We start from the raw sequence: 23,634 nt of genomic DNA on the forward strand, positions 1-23,634 counted from the left end.
TTTTTATTTACTTAATTTTGGTTTATTTGTGTTTCTTTGATGCCACACAAAAAAACCTGATTAACTCTGTTGAAAACAGCTTTGATGATTTATTGTGTGTGCTTCTTTGACACCACACAGTAAACCAGGTTCATCAAAGCTGTTTTCAACACAGTTAATCAGGTTTTTTGTGTGTTTCTTTGACACCACACAGTAAACCAGGTTAATGCAAGCTATTTTGTTTCAACACAGTTAATCTGAGATTTGTTTTTTCAACTTTGTGTTTTGTTTTTTTCTTTGACACACACAGTAAACCATATTCATGCAAGCTGTTTTGTTTCAACACAGTTAATCTGAGATTTTTAGTTTTTATTTCGCTTTGTGTTTAGTTTTTTTCTTTGACACCACAAAGTAAATCAGGTTCATGCAAGCTGTTTTTGACACAAGTAATGCAAGCTGTTCTTTGACAACACCACACAGTAAGCCAGGTTCCTAAAAGTCTTTTTCGATGCAGGTTATCAGAGAGAACGGGTCATCAGAGGTTTTGAACAAGCTCTACGACACAGCGATGGACAAGCTGGAGGGGGTGAAGAAGGAATACGACGTCTTGAGCAAAAGATACAGCGAGAAGGTGGCCAGTCACAACACTGATCTGAGTCGACTGGAGCAGGTGGAGGAGGAGAACAGGCGCTTGCAAAAACAAGTAGACGCTCTTCTGAAACAACGTGACACAGCCATCCAGTACCAACAGCAGTGGTCTTCATCTATGAGACGGTACAAGCAGCATCAGTCGCCTTCAATATCTGATTTTAGTGTTGTGTAACACTCTAGGAGTAACTTTAAAGATTATACATCAACAACTTTTTAACTTTAGACACTACAGTAATGCTAAATTTAATCTGTAGCCTTTTTGCATTTTCTGCTCTGAGTCAGGAAGTGCAGAATTTTTGAAATATGATAAAATATGTTAAACCGAGCTGAAAGCATAATCAAATTTGTCTGAATATTTAACACATTCACACACAAGGATTGAAGGGTGTGTAGAAGTTTTGTTTGATAGCCGTTACATAGAATAAAATATATATCGGCACACAGTAATTTATAAATAGTACTTAAGCATTATAGTACTAAAAATCATTCATACATTAAAATAATTACTAATTAATTTAGAAAATGTTTTTAAAATGTTTAATTTGAACCCCCACAGATTTGACTCCATGCAGCAGGAGCTGAATAAGGCCTCAGCCCAGAACAAGGAGCTGCAGAGAGAGATGGAGAGACTTCAGTCTGAGGTAACGCGCTACAAGAACTTCCAGCTGAAGGCGGTGAAGGATGCAGAGAAGTACAAGGAGGAGCGGGATTCTGTGTTTAATGAATACAGACTGATCATGAGCGAGAGGGACCAGGTCATTAAAGAGGTGGACAAGCTGCAGACGGAGCTGGAAGCGGCAGAGGCCCGGATCAAAAACACCTCCTCTGAGAGGATGGTGGCCAGTGAGGAGCTGGAAGCTCTCAGACAGGTAACACCTCCATAATAACTAAAGTCAGTCAACATATTAGCTCTTTCCATTCAAAGTTGCGAGTTTAACTTGTGCGCAAAATTGGAATATGGCATAAAACATTTGTGAATAAAGCTGCGTTTCCATTCCATGTGTTCACGAGAACAAAAATATAACTTAGGAAATTGGCACAAAATATCAGTAATAAAAATGTAAGTTGCTGCAATCGAGGAAGTCACTGTGGCTCTTTTTTCCTGCATCATAAATGACTTGCATCTCAGAGCGTGCAGATGAAACGCTCATGATATCTTTCATTCGGATGCCTGATGTTTGGGAATGCAATCGTGTGAGACGCTTTTGAGAGATCATTATCCCGAATCATTCTGATGGCAGACTTCAGAATAATCAAACCAACGTTTGAGATGCCGTGCAATGAAATTGTTCTGCTGGTTAGTCCAGTTATCCAATCATATCCACTATTGAGCAGTCACATGAGGTTTTCGTTGCGCATTGAGGGATTTATTTACTAAATGTGTTTATATCATTCTTTATGCACATGACCTCTTATCGGATAAAAAAATTATCCGATTCAATTGAGCGCATGTGTTTTATTATGCAAATTTTTAGAATCTGTGCTGCTTTGCATTTTCATCCAATGTTTTTTTTTTATTTATTATCTCAAAATGCCCCCCAAAATAGGTGGATGGACACATAGCTATTGTTTTTTTTCAGATTTACGGTTAGAGTAACGGTATTCCTGTATACAGTATTCAAGATCAAGTTGGGACTGGGCATTGTTATAATAGGCTCTCTGTTCTGTAAATCACCTTTCTGTTGCCAAGTTTGTGCTAGGCGGCCAGATAACATGCTGTTTTGAAAAAGCACTTTAAATCAATAGCATATAACGGTCGCTGACGTTGGTGTCTTTTTGTAGGAGCTAAATTCATCGCTGGTGGATCGAGACCGTGCCATCTGTGAGAGAAACGAGCTGCTGGAAAAATATTGCCATGAAGTGAAGGACAAAGCGGAGGCCCAGAAAGAGCTGAGTCAGGCCTGTAAAGACATCGAGACCGTGCGGGAGGAAAGAGATGTGGCCAGGAAAGAGAGAACCGAAGCCATCATCCAGAGAGACCAGTTATTGCGGGAATACTATCAAGCCAGACAGGTGCTTACAACATTTAGTCACATTAATGACATTTATTAAAGAATATAGTTCAAATTCTGATGGTACATCCAGTGTTCTGTGGAAAACCTAGAAGATGCAGGAACATTTCCAGGCCTGTAAAAACTATAATAAAACAAATCATGGAAATGTTTATTGTAATGTATTTCTAGTGGTGCTTGCGAAGGAAAGGGTCACTGTTGTTCTCTTGCATACTGAATGAATGGGGTGTCAAATTGACATGCACATTGAGGAGTGTTGTGCTTTTAATTGTTTTAAATGATTGGATCTATGATGTTCACACAGCCAAAAAAAACTTTTCATTTTGTTTCATCACGGAATGTGCATGAATTTGAATCTCAGCTATCTCACACACACACACACACACACACACACACACACACACACACACACACACACACACACACACACACACACACACACACACACACACACACACACACACACACACACACACACACACACACACACCGTATTTTCTATCCCCGCACACTGCCCCAGTCCCTAAACCTACCCATCACAGGAAACATTCTGCATTTTTACTTTCTCTAAAAATCTCATCCTGTATGATTTATAAGCACTTTGAAAAGTGGCGACATGGGTAATGTCCTCATATTTCACCCTCTCCTTGTAACACCTATGTCATACCCATGACATTATACACATTTGTGTCCTGATATTTCACAAACACACGCGCTCTTCTATCTTCTCTCTCACACACTCATTTGAATCTTATCAAGCAGCCAATATCTTTATAGCCACACCCTAGCAAACATTTACAGCTTCCTTGCAACCACCCCGTAGACTTCCATTGAAAAATAGATGAGTGATATAATGAATGAGAGCATCATAGAGGCGTGTGGGTTTGTCTCTCTTGATTTGGGCAGACATCCAGTCTATCAGTTTAACCCTGCTAACTGTCTTGCTATGGCCTAGCAACAATTTAGAGCACCCTAGCAACCATCTACCATCATGAATAAGCCATATTTCAGCACCAGAACATTATACAGATTTATTATTTGTCTCTCTTGCAGTCAAATGCATCACGGTAGCGACTGCCTAGTGCAGTTTTGCCACAGCAAGCACCACTCACATTTTCTTCAGAAAATATACGTTGTTGGTTATGGCGTTCTGCTCAGCGCTTCAATGATTCGTCAATGAGAAATTGCCCTTATTGATTGCACCTCTTATCTTTATCTCAAACACATGATAATTCATATAGATTTTGTTGGTAAAAAGGAACAAGAACATGCTCTCTGCAATGCTAATTCGGCATTGTTTGTCAGGATTGTGGCGAAAATGCTCAATGATTGAGTAGTTACAAAAAGACCCATCTGATCTAACAATAGCCTCTGTTCATTTATCAGGTATATCAGTCATTTAAAAAAAAATCTAGACTTTTGAACAGTAGTGTATATCATATCAGCACCCTTAATAGGTTAGTTTACCCAAAAATGAAAATTCTGTCAATAATTACTTACCTAACTTACCAGCAGCCATATCACCCTGTAGCCCAAGACTGGTTTCCCACTGAAGCTAAGCAGGGCTGAGCCTGGTCAGGTCTTGGATGGGAGACCAACTGGGAAAACCAGGTAGCTGCTGGTAGAGGTGGTAGTGTGGCCAGCAGGGGGTGCTCACCCTTTGGTCTGTGTGGGTCCTAACGCCCCAGTATAGTAATGGGGACACTGTACTGTAACAAGCACCGTCCTTCGGATGAGATATTAAACCGAGATCCCGACTCTCTGTGGTCATTAAAAATCTGACCAAATTTGCCCACTGGCCTCTGTCCATCATGGCCTCCTAATCATCCCCATACACGGATTGGCTTCATCACTGTCTCCTCTCCACCAATCAGCTGGTGTGTGGCGAGCGTTCAGGCGCAATATGGCTGCCGTCGAATCATCCAGGTGGAGTGCCTAGAAAAGCGATATAAATGTAACTAATTATTATCACCCTTATGTCGTTTGATACCCTTAAGTCCTCTGTTCATCTTTGGAACACAAATGAAGATATTAGTGTTGAAATCCAATGGCTCAGACAGGCCTTCATTGACACCAATGTCATTTCCTCTCTCAAGACCCATAAATGCACTAAAGATGTCGATTCATGATTCTGATTGCCAATGTCACGTGATTTCAGCAGTTTGATACGCAATCCGAATCCGGAATCAATACGTTGATTCATAACCGTTCTAAACTTTGTTTTGAAATCGGCCCATCACTATACAAGTCGTTATTTAGTTTTTTTGCACACAAAAACTATTCTCGTTGCTTCATACAAATATTGTAGAATCACTGTAGCGAGATGGGCTTTGTAACGACGTCTTACGTTAACTGGGATTGACACACATTGACACATTGACGTGGTGTCAATGAAGGCCTGTCTGAGCCATCAGATTTCAACAGAAATATCTTCATTTGTGTTCCGAAGATGAACGGAGGTCTTGCGGGTGTCGAACGAAATTAGGGTAAGTAATTAATGACAGAATTTTCATTTTTGGGTGAACTGACCCTTTAATCTATTAAAATGTGTTTGTGAAATTGTTATGTCATAGATTGAGTAACGTGTGTATCTGCTGCACCACAACTCAGAACTAAGCCATTTTACCATTGTGATTCAGGTTTTTATCCGAGGTATTTATCAGCTGCTCTGTCACTGCATTTATCTGCTGTTGTACGAACAGAAATGTCCAAGGGACATCCTCACCTTTGTTCCTGCCTCTCTCAATTTTCACACCAGTCTTCACACACACACACAAACAAACACTACAAACTAAAAGGCTCATAAAAATCTCATAAGCTGTGAGCCATTGGATTATTCCAGTAGAAAAAATCCAAAGCTGATTTATTCAGTCAGCCTGAAGCTGTTGAAGCAGCAGTGCTGCTAGAGTCCACTAGAGGTCTCTCTAACTTCTCTAGAAGTGCCGTAAGGCTCAAAGTAGCTTTTATCACCTCCCTGGTGATGCTCGTATTACTCATTTCACTAATATGACTTTACAGATGTTTTAATTAGGTGGATGAAATCATCTTGCAGTCATATTCATCATGAATGTTTTTGCTGTAGAAACAAGACTCTGCTACCCTGGACATGGAGCGTGCCAATAAGGAGATTGATGTGTTGAGGAAGCAGTGTGAGGCCATGTCTCAGGAGCTGAAGGAGGCCGTGCAGGAGGCAGAGGTGGCCAAATGTCGCAGAGATTGGGCCTTTCAGGAAAGAGACAAGATTGTTGCAGAGAGAGAGAGCATACGGTACCATTTGACATTGAGCTTATCTAAAATAAGCAACTGTTGTTGCTGATGCTTGAGCGTGTGTTCGCTGTGTTTTGGCAGGACGTTGTGTGATAACCTGCGCAGAGAGAGAGACCGTGCCGTCAGCGATCTGGCTGATGCCCTGCGTAACCTTGACGACATGAGGAAACAGCGGAACGATGCTGCTAGGGAACTTAAAGAGCTCAAGTAAACACTTTTTAGTCCTGCTTTTCTGCCAATCTTTCAGACAGTTTTTGACAAATAATATACCAATAATGTGAGGTATTTGATTACATTTACACCCATATTTGACACAAATGTATTATCACTGTTATTATTATCAGTGAATGCATAAATTAATAATGAATAATGTAAATAAATAAATAAATAACATCATAACGCAAAATACAATTATTTAATAAATAAATAAATAATTGATAGTTCATTTCTCACCCTCATGTCATTCCAAACCCGTAAGACCTTCGTTCATCTTCAGAACACAAATGAAGATATTTTTGATGAAATCTGAAAGCTCTCTGATCCCCTACATAGACAGCTATTTAATGAACACTTTCAAAGTCCAGAAAGAAAGTAAAGACATCGTTAAAATAGTCCATGCGACTATGTGGCAACAAGAATACTTTTTTTGAGCAAAAAAAACAAACACAAAAATAACAACTTTATTCAACAATTTCTTCACGTCTGTGTTAGTCTCCTACACATTTGACGTAGTAAATACAGTACAGTACAGCTTCCGAGTTGCGTCAGAATTGCGTCAGCACGCCGGCTTACCTTTGGCCGATGTTGTTCACGTGAGCAGCACGACTCATCCATGTGATGCTGATGCAGGAGCTGACCTGACATGAAGAAATTGTTGACTAAAGTCGTTCATTTTGTTTGTTTTTTTGTGCACAAAAAGTATTCTCGTTGCTTCATAAAATTAAGGTTGGACCACTGGAGTCTAATGGACAATTTTAACAATCCCTTTACTTCCTTTCTGAGCTTTGAAATTGTTAATTACATCGCTGTCTATTGAGGGGTCAGAGAGCTTTTGGATTTCATCAAAAATATCCTCATTTGTGTTCTGAAGATGAACGAAGGTCTTACAGGTTGGGAATAACATGAGGGCGAGTAATTAATGACAGATTTTTCATTTTTAGGTGAAATAACCCATTCAAATATTCATGATATTCAGTGTTTTTTTTTCTTCTGTGCATCTGAACTCAAAAGCAGCAGATAATTTCAATTTTAATCATATCTATTTATGGCAAATGATTCATGGTCTTGGTAGAAATCATTTTGATTCAATTCGCCTACATATAGTATGCCCTAAGAGTATCTACTGTTCTTGTGAAGAAAAAGTACATACCGTTGAGTGTGTAGCACAATTGTATGCAAGCTTTAAGGATGTACTACTTCATCATAATTACGTTGTTTTAACAGACAGCTCTGTCACTTAGTTATGTGCATCCTGTCACCATTTTAACTGACTTGTCAATCATCTCATCACAGTTAAAATCCTCAACTTTCAATTTTATTCCTTGCCGTTTCAGTGAGAAATGTAGAGTAAATGTAGAAATGTACATGTTGAGCTGTCATTTGTTAAATGCATCATTATGCAAATCGCATAATGACCAAAAGTATCCTTATAAAAGTTCACACTGCTGTTGCAGATGAAATATAATGTAGATAACGTTATATATTTTTGTCAGGTTAGATACTGATTATTAATTGCTCAAAACCCTTTATCTAAAAATTTCTACTTAACCATCAAGTTTGTATTTTTTTTTGTTTTAACACTTTTTATTTGTGTTTTTAGTTTCAATCAAATCCTCGTCCAATGGGTTGTGGGCAATATAAGCAGTTAGAGTGGGCATAGATCTGCTTTTCAGATTTTATCCAGAAAAAGTAGACCATCCGGGTATCTTTGGAATATTCATTTCAACATACTACGATTTGGGACGCACTAATTCTAATTTCATATACTATTTAGGACGGATAGTATGCAAATTGGGACACAGCATCAGCCTCTCTTCTGCTTCAGACGCCCCCTAGTGGTTATTCCATCCCCATTAAAACTCCAGAGCACCCCCACCCTCTTGCACTAGACTTGTCACTGATGCCCTCCAGGCTTTCCTCTCTCCGAGTCTATGAATCTTAGTGACAGTTTGCCAGTATTCCCCATCTACTTGATCCTGTTTTGTTCTACCCAGTTTTGAGGTGCGCCCTTGATGCCGCTTTTATAACATCTCCATCTAGCACAGGTCTTCCTAGATCGCACAAACTGCGCCAAAAGTTGCCCTGACGCCAACCCGGCAACTGTAGGCCAAGTAGGACAGAGGCTTTCCCAGTCTTGCATCAGCAGCTTTTTTAAACAAAGTAGTGGTCTTCACAAAGACTGTTGATATTTGACATTCTGTTTTGTGTTGGTTTTTGTGGGCATGAGATAAACTAGACTATGACTGTTTGGAGGGATGAGAGAGAAAATAGTCTGTCTTGTTTTGTGCTCTCTTTACCAACAAAGGGAGAAGATGGAGAGCCAGTTGGAAAAGGAGGCGCGTTTTTGCCAGCTAATGGCACACAGCTCCCATGATTCAGCCATTGACACAGACTCATTAGAGTGGGAGACTGAGGTGGTGGAGTTTGAGAAGGATCGGGTAAGAATACAGAAATCCAAAGCACTACAGCTAAAATTGATGAAGGAAAATATTATAATCTTATAGCATGAGTACAGCAAGGGAAAATGTCCTGGAATATATTTTCAATGCCTGGAAAAAGCAAGCATATTTCAGTAGCACTTTATTTTGTAGGCCTGCTCTGCATGAAGGGGTGAATTCAGGGTGATTGGGACACTTTTTGCCATTGAGATGACTTGGAAAAAGTATCCCAGTTAACCCAAATTCACCCTACATATTATGTACTTGCCAGTTAATTATCAATTAATTCCCAGTAATTACAATAACTGGGTAATAACTAGGTGCTAACACAGAACCTAACCTTAACCTGTGTAGTAAGCTTATATTACTCCGGTATAATCAATAAAATGATTTCTCCGGTAAGTATCTACTGTAAAAGAAAGTGCAACCAAACTTTCTGTAGAGAATACACATTTTTTAGTTTTAGTCCTAACATTTTGTTTGGCTAGATATTACTCCCTTTTAGAACAAAACTACAAGGTGGGTTTATATAAATGTATCTCTAAAGGGAACTGAAACATGTTGAATATTTTCATCTTACCTCCGAATGATGCATAATAAAGTAAAGGTTTATTTCAGCGATTTAGCATGACTTTATACAGGAGAAATCTGGTAGTATATTCGATTGATCGTGCTTCGATCGCCGTGATTCTCACTCGGCGGCCCACACAAATTATATTGAACAGTGTTTAATTGTAGTGTCTGTTCTCTAACTAAACTGATTTTATGAATTTTATGATTTTATGCTCAAATGATCCAGTGATCCAGTAGCGGTGGCTTTGGGCGTGGCCTCGTAGGGCGGCGAAGCAAGTGCATTTGTTGTCTTTCATCCACATGAGCCAAAAATACATTTTCTGTCTTTTCTCAGTCTAGACGGCACCAAATTCAAAAAATGTATTTCTTCTACATTAATGAACCATTTTAAATTCAAAGCTGAATGCTAAATCACTGAAGTAACCCTTTAAGGCTAGATATTCTAAACAGGGTAAATTAGCATTAGAGCACAATTCCATAAAAACACGCCAGTTGAACACAGGCACAGCCGGATCATTTTCATGACCAACGCAATCTACCAAGATCAGTCCAAATTATAGCGTCTGGTTTAAGACGGTGGTAAATAATGTCACAAACACCAGTAAATTGACTAGCGTAAATCTTAGTAAATCCCTTTACATGATTCATTTAAATGTTCTCCTCCCATACATTTTGCATCTGGAATGGAAACCGCTACAAATGCATATGCAATAAAATCAACCCTGTCCGGGCCTTTTTAATGCTAATTTTTCATTGTCTTTAGTAAATCCTGACAGTAGTTTTTAACTGCAAAAGAGGGTTTGCGCTGATGCCATTAGTAAAACTATTTAAAGGCACGTTTCTGCTTTGTGTACAGGAGTAACCACTATGTTTAAGCTTTTCTGCGTTAGCGACCACCTACAATCAGAGAGTTAATTGCATTTTCATTTACCCAGTCTGCCAATTATGTACAACATAATCATTGGGCTGAAACGTAAGGTTGAACATTTTATAAAACTTGTTTAAATCATATGGTCATTTTATAGTCTTAACAACATGTAGTTCAAGTCTAAGGTAATAATTCTGAAATAATTTTAACTGCTGATTCCAAGAAGAAAAAGTCTGGAGTCAGTCTGGAGTTTTCAAGTATGTTGTTCAAAAAATGTATTTGAAATGATTCATTACTTGTTTTTATAAATGTTTTGCTGTTCCAGAATGCTCATTCATATCACTTTACCTTCATTTTAGCAGATTTTTTCTCCATGTGGAGATCTCATCTGTCTCTTCATCATTATCCTCCCAACAGGACGACATGGATTTGAAGGCAATGGGGTTTGATATCGCAGAGGGGGTAAATGATCCGTATTTACCAGGGGATAGTGGGATATTTGTGACCAGGGTGGACAAAGGAAGTATCGCAGATGGAAGATTGAGGTGAATTCAGATATTGAGTGTTTTTCAGATAATGCCTTCTGGAATGATTATACAGTCATTTCCTTGCTTATAGTTTAGTCCTGATTGGCTGTGCCTCTCTTTCAATAGGGTGAATGATTGGCTGCTGAAGATAAATGATGTGGACCTGACTCACAAAGACAGGAAGCAGGTCATCAAAGCCGTACTTAACGGAGGCGGACTGATCAATATGGTCGTTCGCAGGAGAAAATCATTAGGAGGAAGACTGGTTACTCCTGTCCACATTAATCTCATGGGACACAAAGGTATAACTTACTTCTGTGACTTCCCACGTCTTCCCCAAATGAATTGACCGTTTCTATGGCTAATTTCACTTATTTTCTTATTAATGACCCTTAATTCGGTCTACACCCTCCTAGACGCTGGTATCACCCTTGAGGGTGGCGTGTATGTGGCTGCTATCGCACCGGGAAGCCCAGCTGCCAGAGAGGGATCTCTTACCATCGGAGATCGCCTCGTTGCCGTAAGTCATCAAGCCGTCATGCGATCCTTTCTCAAATTGAAGGAAGATCGCTGCTGTCAAGGATACATTTTGCTCTTATAAAAGTCTGACCTTAGTTCTCATCACAATCTCCTAACTGAAGCACATTTTTAATCCTGTTACTTATATTAAATACATGAGGGCTCATTAGATGAACTGCCAATCAAATCCACTCCACTCCTTAAATGGAGACGACGAATATAAGACAGGTGATGTGCTAAGAGATAGCTGCCACTCTGGTGATAAGTAACACAGATGTTAATCCTGAGAGCAGATCAGGTGTTACTTTAACTCCCATGCTAGATACTAGGTAGTTGATATCTGTAACCTTTTGGCTCCAGTACTGGCCATGTCAGACGGCTCAATCAAAAGTGCTGCTACATCTGCCGGTTCTTTTCATTTAAAGGAATTGTTCACTCAAAAAGGAAAATTGTACCATGGTTTACTCACAATCATATTATTCTAAACCTGCACGATTTGCTATTTAGGTATACATAAGCACAAAAAAAGAAACTGATTGTACTGGCTGCCTTTTTCACATATAATGAAAGTAAATGTGGACTTGACACAAAAACACACTCAGAGGTTGCATAAAAGATGGCCATATAACCAGTGCGATTTTTCCTTTTCTAATCTTAAAAATAACCATACGATACGATAGCTTAATGTGAGACCAGACCAGCTTTAATTTTAAGTTAGTTTTTATTTATATTCTCATTTAGCCTTTATTTTTTGTTTTCAGTTTTCAATTAGATTTTTTTTGTGCTTTTGACATTTTTTAGTTTTTGTTTTAAAAATATTTCTAAATAGTTGTAATATTATTACATTTGTTTTCAGTTTTAGTTTAAGGCAACATTACCAAATTCACAGTTACATTTTTTCGGATTTATATTTAATACATTTTTTATTTCAATTAACAAACTATATTTTAATGGTTTGTTTTAGTTAACAGTAACAACAGTGATAGACTTAAATAAATAAAAAAGTCCACTAAGTACTGCCCATGTTCAGTACTAATATGTATTACTTAATTTGTATGTACTATAAAATCACATCAATGCCATTTGAAATTGGACATTTATGGTTCTAGTGTGTTGTTGACAATATATTTGATTTGAGAGCTATTTTTTGTTATCTTCGGTCCTGCAATATAGTACACAAGTAGTCGAGGCTACTTTTATGATACTAGAGCTCGGTTTGCCATTCTGAGTCGACTTACAGTTTCATTAAATGGCAAGTACAATTCTTCAACATTTCAACAATTCTTTTGTTTCACGGTCTAGGTTTAGAATAACTTGAGGGTGAGTAAACAATGACAGAAATTTTATTTCTGAGTGAACAATCCCTTTAAGTTTTAAAAGATGGAAGGATTTATCTGAACTGCAGATCTTAAAAGTCACCATTCTTTCATTCACTGGGAATCAATTGTCTCTGTTCACAAGTTTCCGAAGTCATTTCTGGGTTTGAAAATAGAAGGATTGAAAAGTCTGCTTGCACTTTCTTTGGTGAAGCGCTGACCTAAATTTCTCCTTCCCTAGATAAATGGGATCGCTCTGGATAACAAATCTCTGAGTGAATGTGAGGCTCTGCTGAGGGGCGGCAGGGACTCGCTCGCTCTCTCCCTCATGAAGGTGATTGTTCTCTCACTGCTGTCTGAGCGTGCGCCGCTCTCATTACCACATGCCAAGGTGCTGCCGTGACATTTATTCCAAGTCGTTTTTGAGACGGCTGTGTCTGAGAGAATACCAACTCTGAATCATTACTGGGCAAGTCAGGTTTGAAAAATACGCTGGTTTGTAGTTGTTCTCATTACTGCTTTCAGTAATCAGATGAGCCTTTGCTAACTGTCTGCGTAATGCCATGTAACTGACAATTATTGATATTGTTTTAAACAGAATTTTTTTCCAGAAATATATATTTTTGTATTGTAATGACTTATAGTTTCTAAATAACAGTTGCACAAGGTTCCCTAAAAGCATAAACACAACATTTTATAATATTTTAAATAAATGCTGTGGATTCTCACAAGCCTCATTCCCAAAAAGTGGGGCGAAGCTTAGTGATGAGTCAATTTATCATTGGATGAAATAACTCGACAGACCTGTGGCCTGTTACACAAAACTAGCTGAAAAAACTCTTGAGTTTAGAGTTGGTTTAGAGTTCCGAAAACCAAACAAATCTGCATCATGTGCACCTGAAGGCGTGACAGCCAATCACAAGACGCATGAAGATCGTCAGTTTAATTCACTTCTCCCTAGAGAGTCAGCACACTTCTCTGCTGAAGATTAAGAGATCGTTCTGGAAAAATCATGAATTTAAAGACTATATTAATGCGAGTGGATAGACTATATACATTTTAATTAATAATGTTCACAGAGTGTAAATGAAAAGGTAAATATAACAATTTTAAAAGTTTTACATTCTAAATCTTGAATTTTAATGCATGTAATTAAATTAAAAGGTAAAATTGTCAAAATATAATTGCTTGTTTTTCATATATACCATTATTCATGTAAAAAAAAAAAAAAATAGCAGCAAAACCAGGCGATTTCATCAATAAAATGCTTGCACTGTAAAGTACTTAGAGCAAGAGATACAGGGGCGCGACTTTATTGCATCACATACATCACTTGTCATTTTGCTTAAATCGGATGGGGTTTGCCATCTCTCATCCAGAATAAAAACTTGCTCCGGAGCAGGTTAGGTGTGTAACGCCAGATACCATAGCTGTGAACACCGCTAAAATCAATCCATTTTACTGAAGCCGGAAAACCAGAGTTTCCTCAAACTAACCGGGGTAGCCACTAAAACTGTCCTTTTGTGAAATAAGCCACTGTCACAGTGGGCTATGTACCTCTGAATGTTTGAATTATTGACGTTGTGGGGTTTTATTTATTCAGTTATGCTGAACCTGTCCATTAACAGTTCTTTCCTCAGAGCACATCGGGGCAGAACATCTTTGAGAGCCTGAGGGAGGCCGAAAAATCTAACGGCAGAATCCTCCTGTCAGATGTTCATTCACGAAACAGCAGAAACCTCAAACACAACAGCTCCACTCAGACGGACATTTATAGTGGGGACGCAGTTAGTGAGAGAAGAAAGACCAGGACCGACACAGAGGAGAGTGTTTTTTCCGAAAGGAAGGTCTTCCCGATCGCCACATTGCACCCTAACACACTCCGACCCGCTTCAGAGCTGGGGCTGGCTCGATACAGCGGCAGTGCGTTTCAGGAGGTCTGTTATACCCGCTCTGAGTCAGTCGGCCCTGAATGTGTTACCCTGGAGACCACCCTAGAGAAGAAACACAGTGGTGGCACTTGGCCTAAAATGGTGGTGGGTGTTTCCATGACAACTGACAGCCCGGCGCAACTCTCCATATACAGGTCACCCAAGCAGAGGAAGTCCATCTTTGAAGCCGATGCCTTCAAAAGGCCAGATACACCTTCGAAGGCGGACTACCATTTGCCTCAACCTTTGAAAGCAGACTCCGCCCCTACGCCCCCTACCCCGCCCGCACGTAGCGACTCCTTTAAGTTCAAGCACAAACATCAGGGAAGCTCTGCCTCAGAGTCCACCATCACCACGATCTCTGTCCCCGAACCCAAGCAGGAGGACCGCAACGGCAACCTGTACTTTACCGAGACGGGGCGTGAGGGCAAGGTCTTGAGCTCCAGGAAGTCCTGCGAGGAGGACATTGGTCGGATGCGGCCGGAGGAACCAGAAGTGAAGCGTCCGAGGCCCAAATCGGCCCCGGCACTCAGGCGCAGGATGACTCCTCAGACCATCACTCTCCAGAGCTTCCAGGTGAATTTATAGATCCACTGGGCTTGACACAGCCAGCCGCCCCTGTTTTAATTAGCCTCGCAGCCTGAGATTGATCTCCCACTGCACCAGGAGGAAAGAGAGAGGGGAAGAGAACATTAGAAATGCTGACACACAATGATGATGATGATATGCAGAAGACTAGCTTAGCGTTATTGTATTAGTATGTATGTTTTATAATATGAATTTTCTAATTATGTATCTATAGCATTTTTCGATAACATATATATGTGTGTGTGTGTGTGTGTGTGTGTGTGTATATATATATATGTATATGTATGTTATTGAAAAATGCTAAATTAAATTAATATAATTAGAAAGTTCATATTATAAAACATACACACTAATATTCCATACTAGTAATACTAATATAGCATTATTAAAGTGTTAAGTGTCCAGTGTCCAGTGTTAAACAGGACAATATTGCAACAAAATTTGATTTGGCTATACAGTCGTTCTGGAGAAGAGTGATGCTATCAGCTTTTATTAATTTATCCTATTGTTGGCAGATCAGTATTATAGTTTAAAGAATTAAATAAGACCTAATTAATACATTTTATTTGTATATTTAGTTGAATAACTTCAAACATTAGTGTCCCCAACTGAGCAAGCCAAGCCAAAGGCGACAGTGGCAAGGAACCTAAACTCCATCAGGGCATGATGGAGAAAAATAAACCTTGGGAGAAGCCAGACTCAGTCGGGGTGCCAGCTCTCCTCTGGCCTATTACCAAACAGTGTATCATTATTATTCTGGCAACCTTACAGGTCAGAAATCATATTAGATCGGAATATTCAAAATTTCTGGATATCACGCAAGATATGGGTTTATGTGGGTTTAAGGGTTTAAGTCATAAATGTAGTAGAAGTTGTATTAAAGGAATAGTTCAGCCAGAATTATCTCATCATTTATTCACCCTCAAGCCATTCTAGGTGTATATGACTTTCTTTCAGTCGAACACAGTCAGAGTTCTATTAAATTCCTGGCTCTTACCAGATTTGTAAACTCCAAATTGAATCTCGAAAAAAGCACATCCATCATAAAAGTAATCCATATGACTACAGTGTGTTAATAAATGCCTTCTGAAGCGAAGTGATTGGTTTTGTAAAAAAAAAAAGAAGAAAAAAAAGCCATATTTAAAACTTTATACACTTATAATGGCTGGCTTTTGGCAATGGCCCGATGCACATTCACAAGAGAGTCAAGTTCCAGCAGAGGGTGACCTCTGACCCAAAGTATGACGTAGGATTAGCATAAGCTTAGGTGAGGATTGATGAACGCAGAAGCACGGAGGATAGAGCAAAACAAAATGCTGGTCATGAATTAGAAGTCTAAAATTAGAAGTTTTAAAGAAAAGGTTGTTTGGACAAGATTGTCAGGTCAGAGGTCACCCTTCAGCCAGAACTCGTTTTTAGGTGAACTATTCTGTTCGGTTTACTGTCAATTTCAGTATCGGTTTAATGCAATCAGTTTAATGCATCCTTTAATGTATTAATTTGTGACCCTAAAACTAGAGGACAATCTTTAAAAATTAGTGTGCATACATATTTATTTTTAAATATTATATTTAGTTTACATATTATTTAAATAAGCAAAATATTGACTATATTTCATTAGCCAACCCTCCATTTTTTTGTAGGTATTCTATAATATGTAGTAACAGTTATTATAACATTCTATAGAACTGTAAACTGCATTATCTAATGGTGTGTGTGTGTGTGTGTGTGTGTGTGTGTGTGTGTGTGTGTGGGTGGGTGGGTGGGTGTTTGGCAGAGTTATTCAAATGATGGTGACTCTCTGGAGCAGAGGGAAATACTGCGTTCCTCTCCTAACCGACCTCACAGACACAGCGTGGGTTTCGTTCCTACAGCCTATAATGGAACCCTGCCTCCCAGTGAGTTACACACGCCCAGGGTGCATTTCATTCTACCCCTTTCTACATGTTCTCTATCTACATTTGCTCTGTGGAGCACAGTTCATCTTTATTCTGATCAAGGCGGCCTACAAAATTAATGTTTTAATTAATTTTACGGTGAAGTCAGTACCGAGTAATTGAATTGCTCATTTATGATAATCATGCTGAATATGTATGAAAGGGCTTGTTGAACAAAACCTATTTATAATTCTCTTCTCTGCATCTTCATGCCGTCGCTTAGTATGAAAATGCAGGTCTCAACAACTTTATGCATGTATCTTTTTTTTCTAAATCTTTCTCTCAGCATAAGGTCATCCTTACTGTTGAGCCCTGAAACGTGTCAATTAGATCTTGTTTAATGGATTGACATACAGGACTGTCAGGACTGTAGACTTTTGTAGAAACAGGGCAAACCACTGTGGGTGCTGCTTGATGCCCTTGTCATGTGACTGTACAGTTCACATGGGGTTTGTGTGATAATGAGCTCTATTTTTACTTTGATTTAAATGTTCAAGCTTTGGCTGGGATGACTGCCTTCTGAGCTTCCCCGTCGTTGCTCATCTGTCACCAAGAGCAGCTGGCTTTACTTGAAGGTGGAACTCAGTTCTGAACTCAAGCAGAAGCAAGGCATTTTACAACAATGTGTAATGGCTTTAAAGCATTAATGGCACAATTACTATATTTTTTCTTATGGGATCTTTTACGATGATTTATTATTACTATTACGAATTTTTATTTAATTTAACTTAACAGGGACAATGAACAGTCAACGACTGCCCCGGAATTAGCTAGAACACATGCCGTAGCTAAAACATTAATCAAAAATAACATTTATCATAACATTCCTCACCTAACAATTTAAACTGCATCCCAAATAAAATAATAATACAAGTACAAAAATACATACAAAGAAGTTACATTGTACATTATAATGAGATTACATTTAAATTAAACATGTGAGAAGAAATGATCACGTTTGACTCATATTTAACCCTATTTTTCAAATTTAACTTCAGATGTGCAAGAGTAAAACACTGGTGTCTTGTTCCAGTTATTAACAGCTCTTACAGAAAAAGTTGAACAACCAAAGTCAGAAGCTCTAAAGTGAGCTTTGCAATCACCTCTAGAAGAAGCTTGTGTTTGTCTTGTGATCTCAGCACAACAAGAGAGACATTCTTTCAAGGATGGAACAATTATGTACATTAAACAACACGTGAAATATAACAAAATTATAAAAAGTAAGAAAATGTTACTTTTTGGTTATATAACAATGAGTACATCTATATGGTTTCTTATCAAATATTTTTGAAAGCATGTATAACTGTGTAAAGGTCTTTTCCTGCTTGTGACCATGATGTAATGCAATAATAGAATTTAAATAGAATGCAAAAACACTTTAGGAGTTTCTATTGAAAGTTGATTCTGCACACATTTTAAATTCTTAGAATAAATGTCACTGCACAGACTATTTTTAACAGGCTTTTTGAATATCAATTGAGACTAAAATAACTCAACAATTTTTTTAAATTTCACCATTAAATGTATGCGTTTCAATCCGAGTTTTCTTGTAAAATAAGACTCAATCTATTTCATTGTAACTGAAAAATTGAAATATAATAATTTAGATAAAATAATGTTATGGTTTATGGTCAAATGCCTTAATGCAGGAAAAACTGCTTTAAATCATGCTACACAAGTTATTGAAAATAAAAAGAATCAAATATTTGTCTTTAATTTTGGAGAAATACATTTGTGAAGTACAAACCAACATTTGGCCAACAATTCTACAGCATAGTTTAGGCGAAGTTTGAAAACCCCAATACTTAGCTTAGTTAAATGTTTTTATTTGTGATGCCTTAATGTTCATTGTTGTGTTTTTAAAAAAAAAAGTATAATAAGTATAACATAATTGCGAAACAGATAATAAATAAATAGAACATAAAATTGCTCCCATAAAAGTGAGTGGTTGACCGGTGCTGGACAGTCAACATTTAGGTAAACACATTTCACTTGATCACAGTTTTTACCCTCGACTTTAGTCTCTTGACTCAACCGTTTAAGGAGAACAGTAGCCACCCCAAAAAAAAGGCAGAAATTAAAGGTCTGAGCTCACTGGGAAGTTGCAGGTTCTCATTTTCATTGGTTATGTGGTTGTGTTTATGCTTCAGACTCGGCACATCGAGGACTGGCCCCCTGCCCTGCGGTAACAGCCGTTATGAAGAACCCCGTTTACATGGTGCGCAGTCACAGAGTTCACAATAACAACAGCCCTTCCGTCACCAGCCAGATCAATCAGCAGCACACACACCCCAGGTACCACAGTTCCCACTGAGATAACCACACACACACACACACACACACACACACACACACACACACACACACACACACACACACACACACACACACACTGTACTTCCACTGAAGACTGTACCTCCATTATATATGACAACACTGTGAAATCACGTTCACTCTTTGACCGACAAAGTACAGTCGATGTTCCTGGATCAGCATCCTTGGGCAACATTCCAATCAACCAATAATTTTAGAGGGATTGTTTTACAGTTAATGTCAAGTTTGGGCTTACAATGACAGTTAGGGGCTTCTACATATTCTTATTCACCGATTATTTCCCTCTGATTTTAGGGTTATATTATGGGTAGGGATAGAGTCAAGACTTTTGCTCTTGGATGTTTCAGGTTCAACAAAAGATGTTGATCCAGGAACATGTCTTGCTTGGCAAAATCTCAGCGACCCATCTCAGTACAGGACAAGTGCATCCTAAATGCATGAGTTGCTTGAAAATGCACACTTTTATGTCATACTAAGTTCAAATGAGCTGTTGTAGGTCAAATAAAAAGATAATTATTTTAATAATTATTTCCTTTACCCATAATGAGTGTTTGCTGATCTGGCGTGCTGATCTTTTCTTCTTTCCATCTTAGTCCTCAGCATCAAGGGCATCAAAGCCTGGACCTGAGCCAGAAACGCACCGCAGACTACTCTGATTCGTCCCGTAGCAGCCGGGCCTCACACGGCACCAACTCCCTGCCGTCCAGCGCTAGACTCGGTCAGTCTCTGTCTTTAATAATACATGTCATCTGTTCCCCTCACAAAGTTAAATCATTGATTTTAAATAGTGTGTGTTTATTTTGGTCTTCTCATCTTCTCCCTGTTGTATCCTGAAGGTTCATCAAATACCCTTCAGTATCGCACTGAAAGGATAAAGATTCCATCCACACCACGCTATCCTCGCTCCATACTTGGCTCAGACAGAGGTGAGTCTCCTCCTGTGAATCCAGCATCTTTGAATTCATCTTGGCTACATTCTGACTGCAGTTCTAGTGCACTCATTTCTAAATACTGCATAGTCTGTAGAATTACAAAAAAAAGAAATAGTATAGTCTGTAGGCTAAATGTTTCATGTCGTTTGGAACAGTGTCACCTGACCTCTGATTTTGCATTTTAATCAAATTTTTAATCCAGTGTTTTTCTTCCCCACTGCAGTCAGTTAAAACTGTAAATAACCTCCACTAACAGCAATATGGTTCAGGAAAGGTAATTAAAATGTCACACGAAGCTAAATCAAGTATAATATGTCAAGTAGAGAACACTTTGCACAAACAAGCCTGACATTTGTGTACACTGAATTATTGGAAGCCAGAATAAATAACCTGAGGGAAAGAGTCTACACTTAACAAAGTGAATGTAACATTTTCTTTCTTTGACTAATGATGAATCATACACAGTTTAATGCCGGGTTCAGACTACACAATATTTGTGTCTGTTACGATATTCACTGTGTCAGATTATGAGGTTTTGACTCCTAAATTCTTCAAGACTACATGTTGCTTCCTGAAAAATGATCACTCGCCGTCTTAAACAACGTGTGTGATGTCATCGAGAAGGCGGAACATACAACCGACAGGTGCAAACCGTGGCTGCCGAAGTGGCGTTTTTTGCACTGGATGTCTTGTCGTCAGAAAAGCCCCGGGTTGCTGAAGCACCTCCGCAATCGTTTATCTTTTTTTCACTTTGTTGTGGTAGTCCCAAGAGGAAACATCATAAAGGCATAAGTACTGCCATAGAAACTGCTCCATGAACCATGAGGGTTTTTATGGAAGTTTTTCACTTTATTAAAGCATAAAAATACCATAACATGCTTGCAGATATTTAGGAAACATTCTACATTCACCTACTTGTTTCTCAGAAAACCAATGATACAGCCCAGTTATTTTACTTCGGAATGTGCGTTCCGTGACGTAATGTCTGTTTTTGTTTTGGTCTGTGCGAAACTTCGCACTACCAGTTTGCCCAATAGTAATTTGACACCCCAAGTTGCCAGTTGCAGCAGCCATGGAAGCCAGCAAAAAAAAAAAACTGGGTCAGATATCGCAGATTCTACCTGACCTAAAAAGCCTTGGCATCCATCTAAAAAAAAAATATGAATGAGAGCATATTAAAACACAGCTAAATCAACTCATCAACTTAGTGTATAAGTCTTTTCACCCCTTTAAAGTTGTGTACGTAAGAGCTTCTCTGCTCCTATTGGTCAATATCACTAAAACACTTTTGCAACTGTAATGTCTGTGAGTAAATATTGTGGTTTATTACTGTGTATTGTTATATTGGTATATTAAAGGGTTAGTTCACCCAAAAATGAAATGTATGTCATTAATGACTCACCCTAATCTCGTTCCTCACCCGTAAGACCTCCGTTCATCTTCAAGCTTTTCTGTTCCTTCATGAAAGTGTATGCACACTGTACTGTCCCTGTCCAGAAAGGGAATAAAAACATCATCAAAGTAGTCCATATGTGACATCAGTTAGTTAATTAGAATCTCTTGAAGCATTGAAAATACATAAACATATTTTTTTTTTAAAAGACTTCATCATTGTCTTCTCTTCCGTGTTTGTTTTCAAACCTCAAATAAAGATTCAAATGGTCATGAATCAGAGTATTGATTTATGATTCGGATCGCCAACATCACGTGATTTCAGCAGTTTGGCAGTTTGACACACGATCCGAATCATGAATCAATACGTTCATATTCGTTTGAATCTTTATTTGAGGATTGAAAACAAACGCGGAAGAGAAGACAATGCTGAATAAAGTCATAGTTTTTGTTATTTTTGGACCAAAATGTATTTTCGATGCTTCAAGAGATTCTAACTAACCAACTGATGTCACATATGGACTACTTTGATGATGTTTTTATTCCCTTTCTGGACATGGACAGTAAAGTGTGCATACACTTTCATTGAAGGAACAGAAAAGCTCTCGGACTAAATATAAAATATCTTAAACTGTGTTTTGAAGATGAACGGAGGTCTTATGGGTGTGGAACGACATTATGGTGAGTCATTAATGACATAAATGTTTTTTTGGGGGGTGAACTAACCCTTTAACTAAATGTATACTCTTTTTTTTAACGGCATTCAGCATTTTGAATCTAATAAATAAAGATATATTATGGCAAATTCATAAATGTAAAGATTTATATTGATTACTATCCAAAGGGGTCAAATTTGTTTTCTGTAAATAAGAGCTTTTGACACTAGAACACATGCTGACAGTTGTTTATCCATGTTGTTCATCAGGATCCCTGTCTCATTCAGAATGCAGCAGTCCCAGTCTCATCACCCCACCCCTGTCTCCTCTCAATCTGGAGACGTCCTCGTTCGCCTCCAGCCAGTCTCAGAGCTCCATCTCTACCCTGCCCAGGATCTCCGTCAGCCCTGTACCCACGGGAGAGCGGAGAAAAGACAGGTACACTCCCGCTGCCTCTGTCCCTTCCTGCTGCGCACCCCACACCACCCAGCCCCTTCATCAGGTTGCCAAGCAACAGCTCGCTCTTATCCGTGTACAGCAGCCCGGCGAGCTCAGAAGCTCTTTATCTGTCTCGAATAATTGGTCTGTGCATGAATATGGAATAATGTATGTTGAAGGATCAGCCGTTCATATCACCGTCACTCACTGCATGAGAACTTATTTTAATCTGCACCATCATATAAAATTCAGATCGACTTTTAGTGGAGATTTGTAAACTAGGTCACTCATTCCAGTTGTTCTTATGCATTTATTATAATTCTTCTCTACATATTTGTCTTCCTCCAGAGTCCCTTGTGTGTGTCTCTCTCTCTCTCTTTCACAATCTGTTTTTCTCCTCTCTTCTTTGCTCCTCTGAATCTTTCAGATCTCTGTACCGTAACAGATCCTTTCTGAGAATCCCTCTGGCTGCTAGGCCTAGGTTCTCCTCTCTCAGAAGCTTGAGGTTTGTTCCCTGCCAGTTATGCACAGGGAATGCTTGACAAACGTACTTGTTTGCTCCAAGTGGTTGGCTGTAGAAATCCTTGCTTCTCTGTGTTATGTTGGTATACAACCCAGGCTTTGTGTTAGTGGTGCTCCGGGTAATCAGATTTACCACATGGAAATACCAAATTACAGAAGTAAAATGAGTTGGAACGGCACTTTACATGACTCTGACCAGTTAATCAACTAGTTGCTTAAAGCAGCACTAGGTAACTTTTCAACCTTCATAATATATTTGTTAAGACTCTTGTGATGATAAATCGATTTACAATAGGTTGAATGACACGTCTGCCATAGCCTGATGGGGTCTGTATCGTATTTAATCGTACTTTTAAACTTCGGGTTTCGGGTAGTAACCCGAGAACAAAAAGAACTATAAAATTCGACTGCTTTACGGCATATACGTCACTTTCACCAACACCCACACTTCCTTAAATTCGGACGTGCGAGCCCAACTTTGTTCGTCGGATAATATAGTCATGTCGGAAGCAGCAGAGACAAATAAGAAAGAAAA

The 23,634-nt window shown here is 38.7% G+C and overlaps 1 protein-coding gene across 6 annotated transcripts in view; it reads left to right on the top strand.

Moving 5' to 3' along the window:
- The window catches only part of dlg5a (discs, large homolog 5a (Drosophila)), a 77,942-nt gene that overhangs the window by 34,589 nt on the left and 19,719 nt on the right, over positions 1–23,634 (top strand). For 3 of the 6 annotated variants that reach the window (XR_010898814.1, XM_067422305.1, XM_067422306.1), the window contains exons 6-22: positions 494–753; positions 1,187–1,499; positions 2,413–2,643; positions 5,725–5,909; positions 5,991–6,116; positions 8,434–8,566; positions 10,425–10,552; positions 10,661–10,836; positions 10,951–11,054; positions 12,611–12,703; positions 13,998–14,876; positions 16,666–16,786; positions 18,976–19,120; positions 19,753–19,877; positions 19,996–20,085; positions 22,409–22,577; positions 23,005–23,082. Coding sequence is in view for 5 of the 6 variants with exons in the window: in XM_067422305.1 (XP_067278406.1) it covers positions 494–753; positions 1,187–1,499; positions 2,413–2,643; positions 5,725–5,909; positions 5,991–6,116; positions 8,434–8,566; positions 10,425–10,552; positions 10,661–10,836; positions 10,951–11,054; positions 12,611–12,703; positions 13,998–14,876; positions 16,666–16,786; positions 18,976–19,120; positions 19,753–19,877; positions 19,996–20,085; positions 22,409–22,577; positions 23,005–23,082 (3,356 nt within the window). In the remaining variant the exon portion in view is untranslated. The remainder of the gene's footprint in view (positions 1–493; positions 754–1,186; positions 1,500–2,412; positions 2,644–5,724; positions 5,910–5,990; positions 6,117–8,433; positions 8,567–10,424; positions 10,553–10,660; positions 10,837–10,950; positions 11,055–12,610; positions 12,704–13,997; positions 14,877–16,665; positions 16,787–18,975; positions 19,121–19,752; positions 19,878–19,995; positions 20,086–22,408; positions 22,578–23,004; positions 23,083–23,634) is intronic. The other 3 variants (XM_067422309.1, XM_067422307.1, XM_067422310.1) reach the window with 3 other exon arrangements.

This window comes from Pseudorasbora parva, chromosome 17 (genome assembly GCF_024679245.1).
Source record: "Pseudorasbora parva isolate DD20220531a chromosome 17, ASM2467924v1, whole genome shotgun sequence".
Lineage (NCBI taxonomy): Eukaryota > Metazoa > Chordata > Actinopteri > Cypriniformes > Gobionidae > Pseudorasbora > Pseudorasbora parva.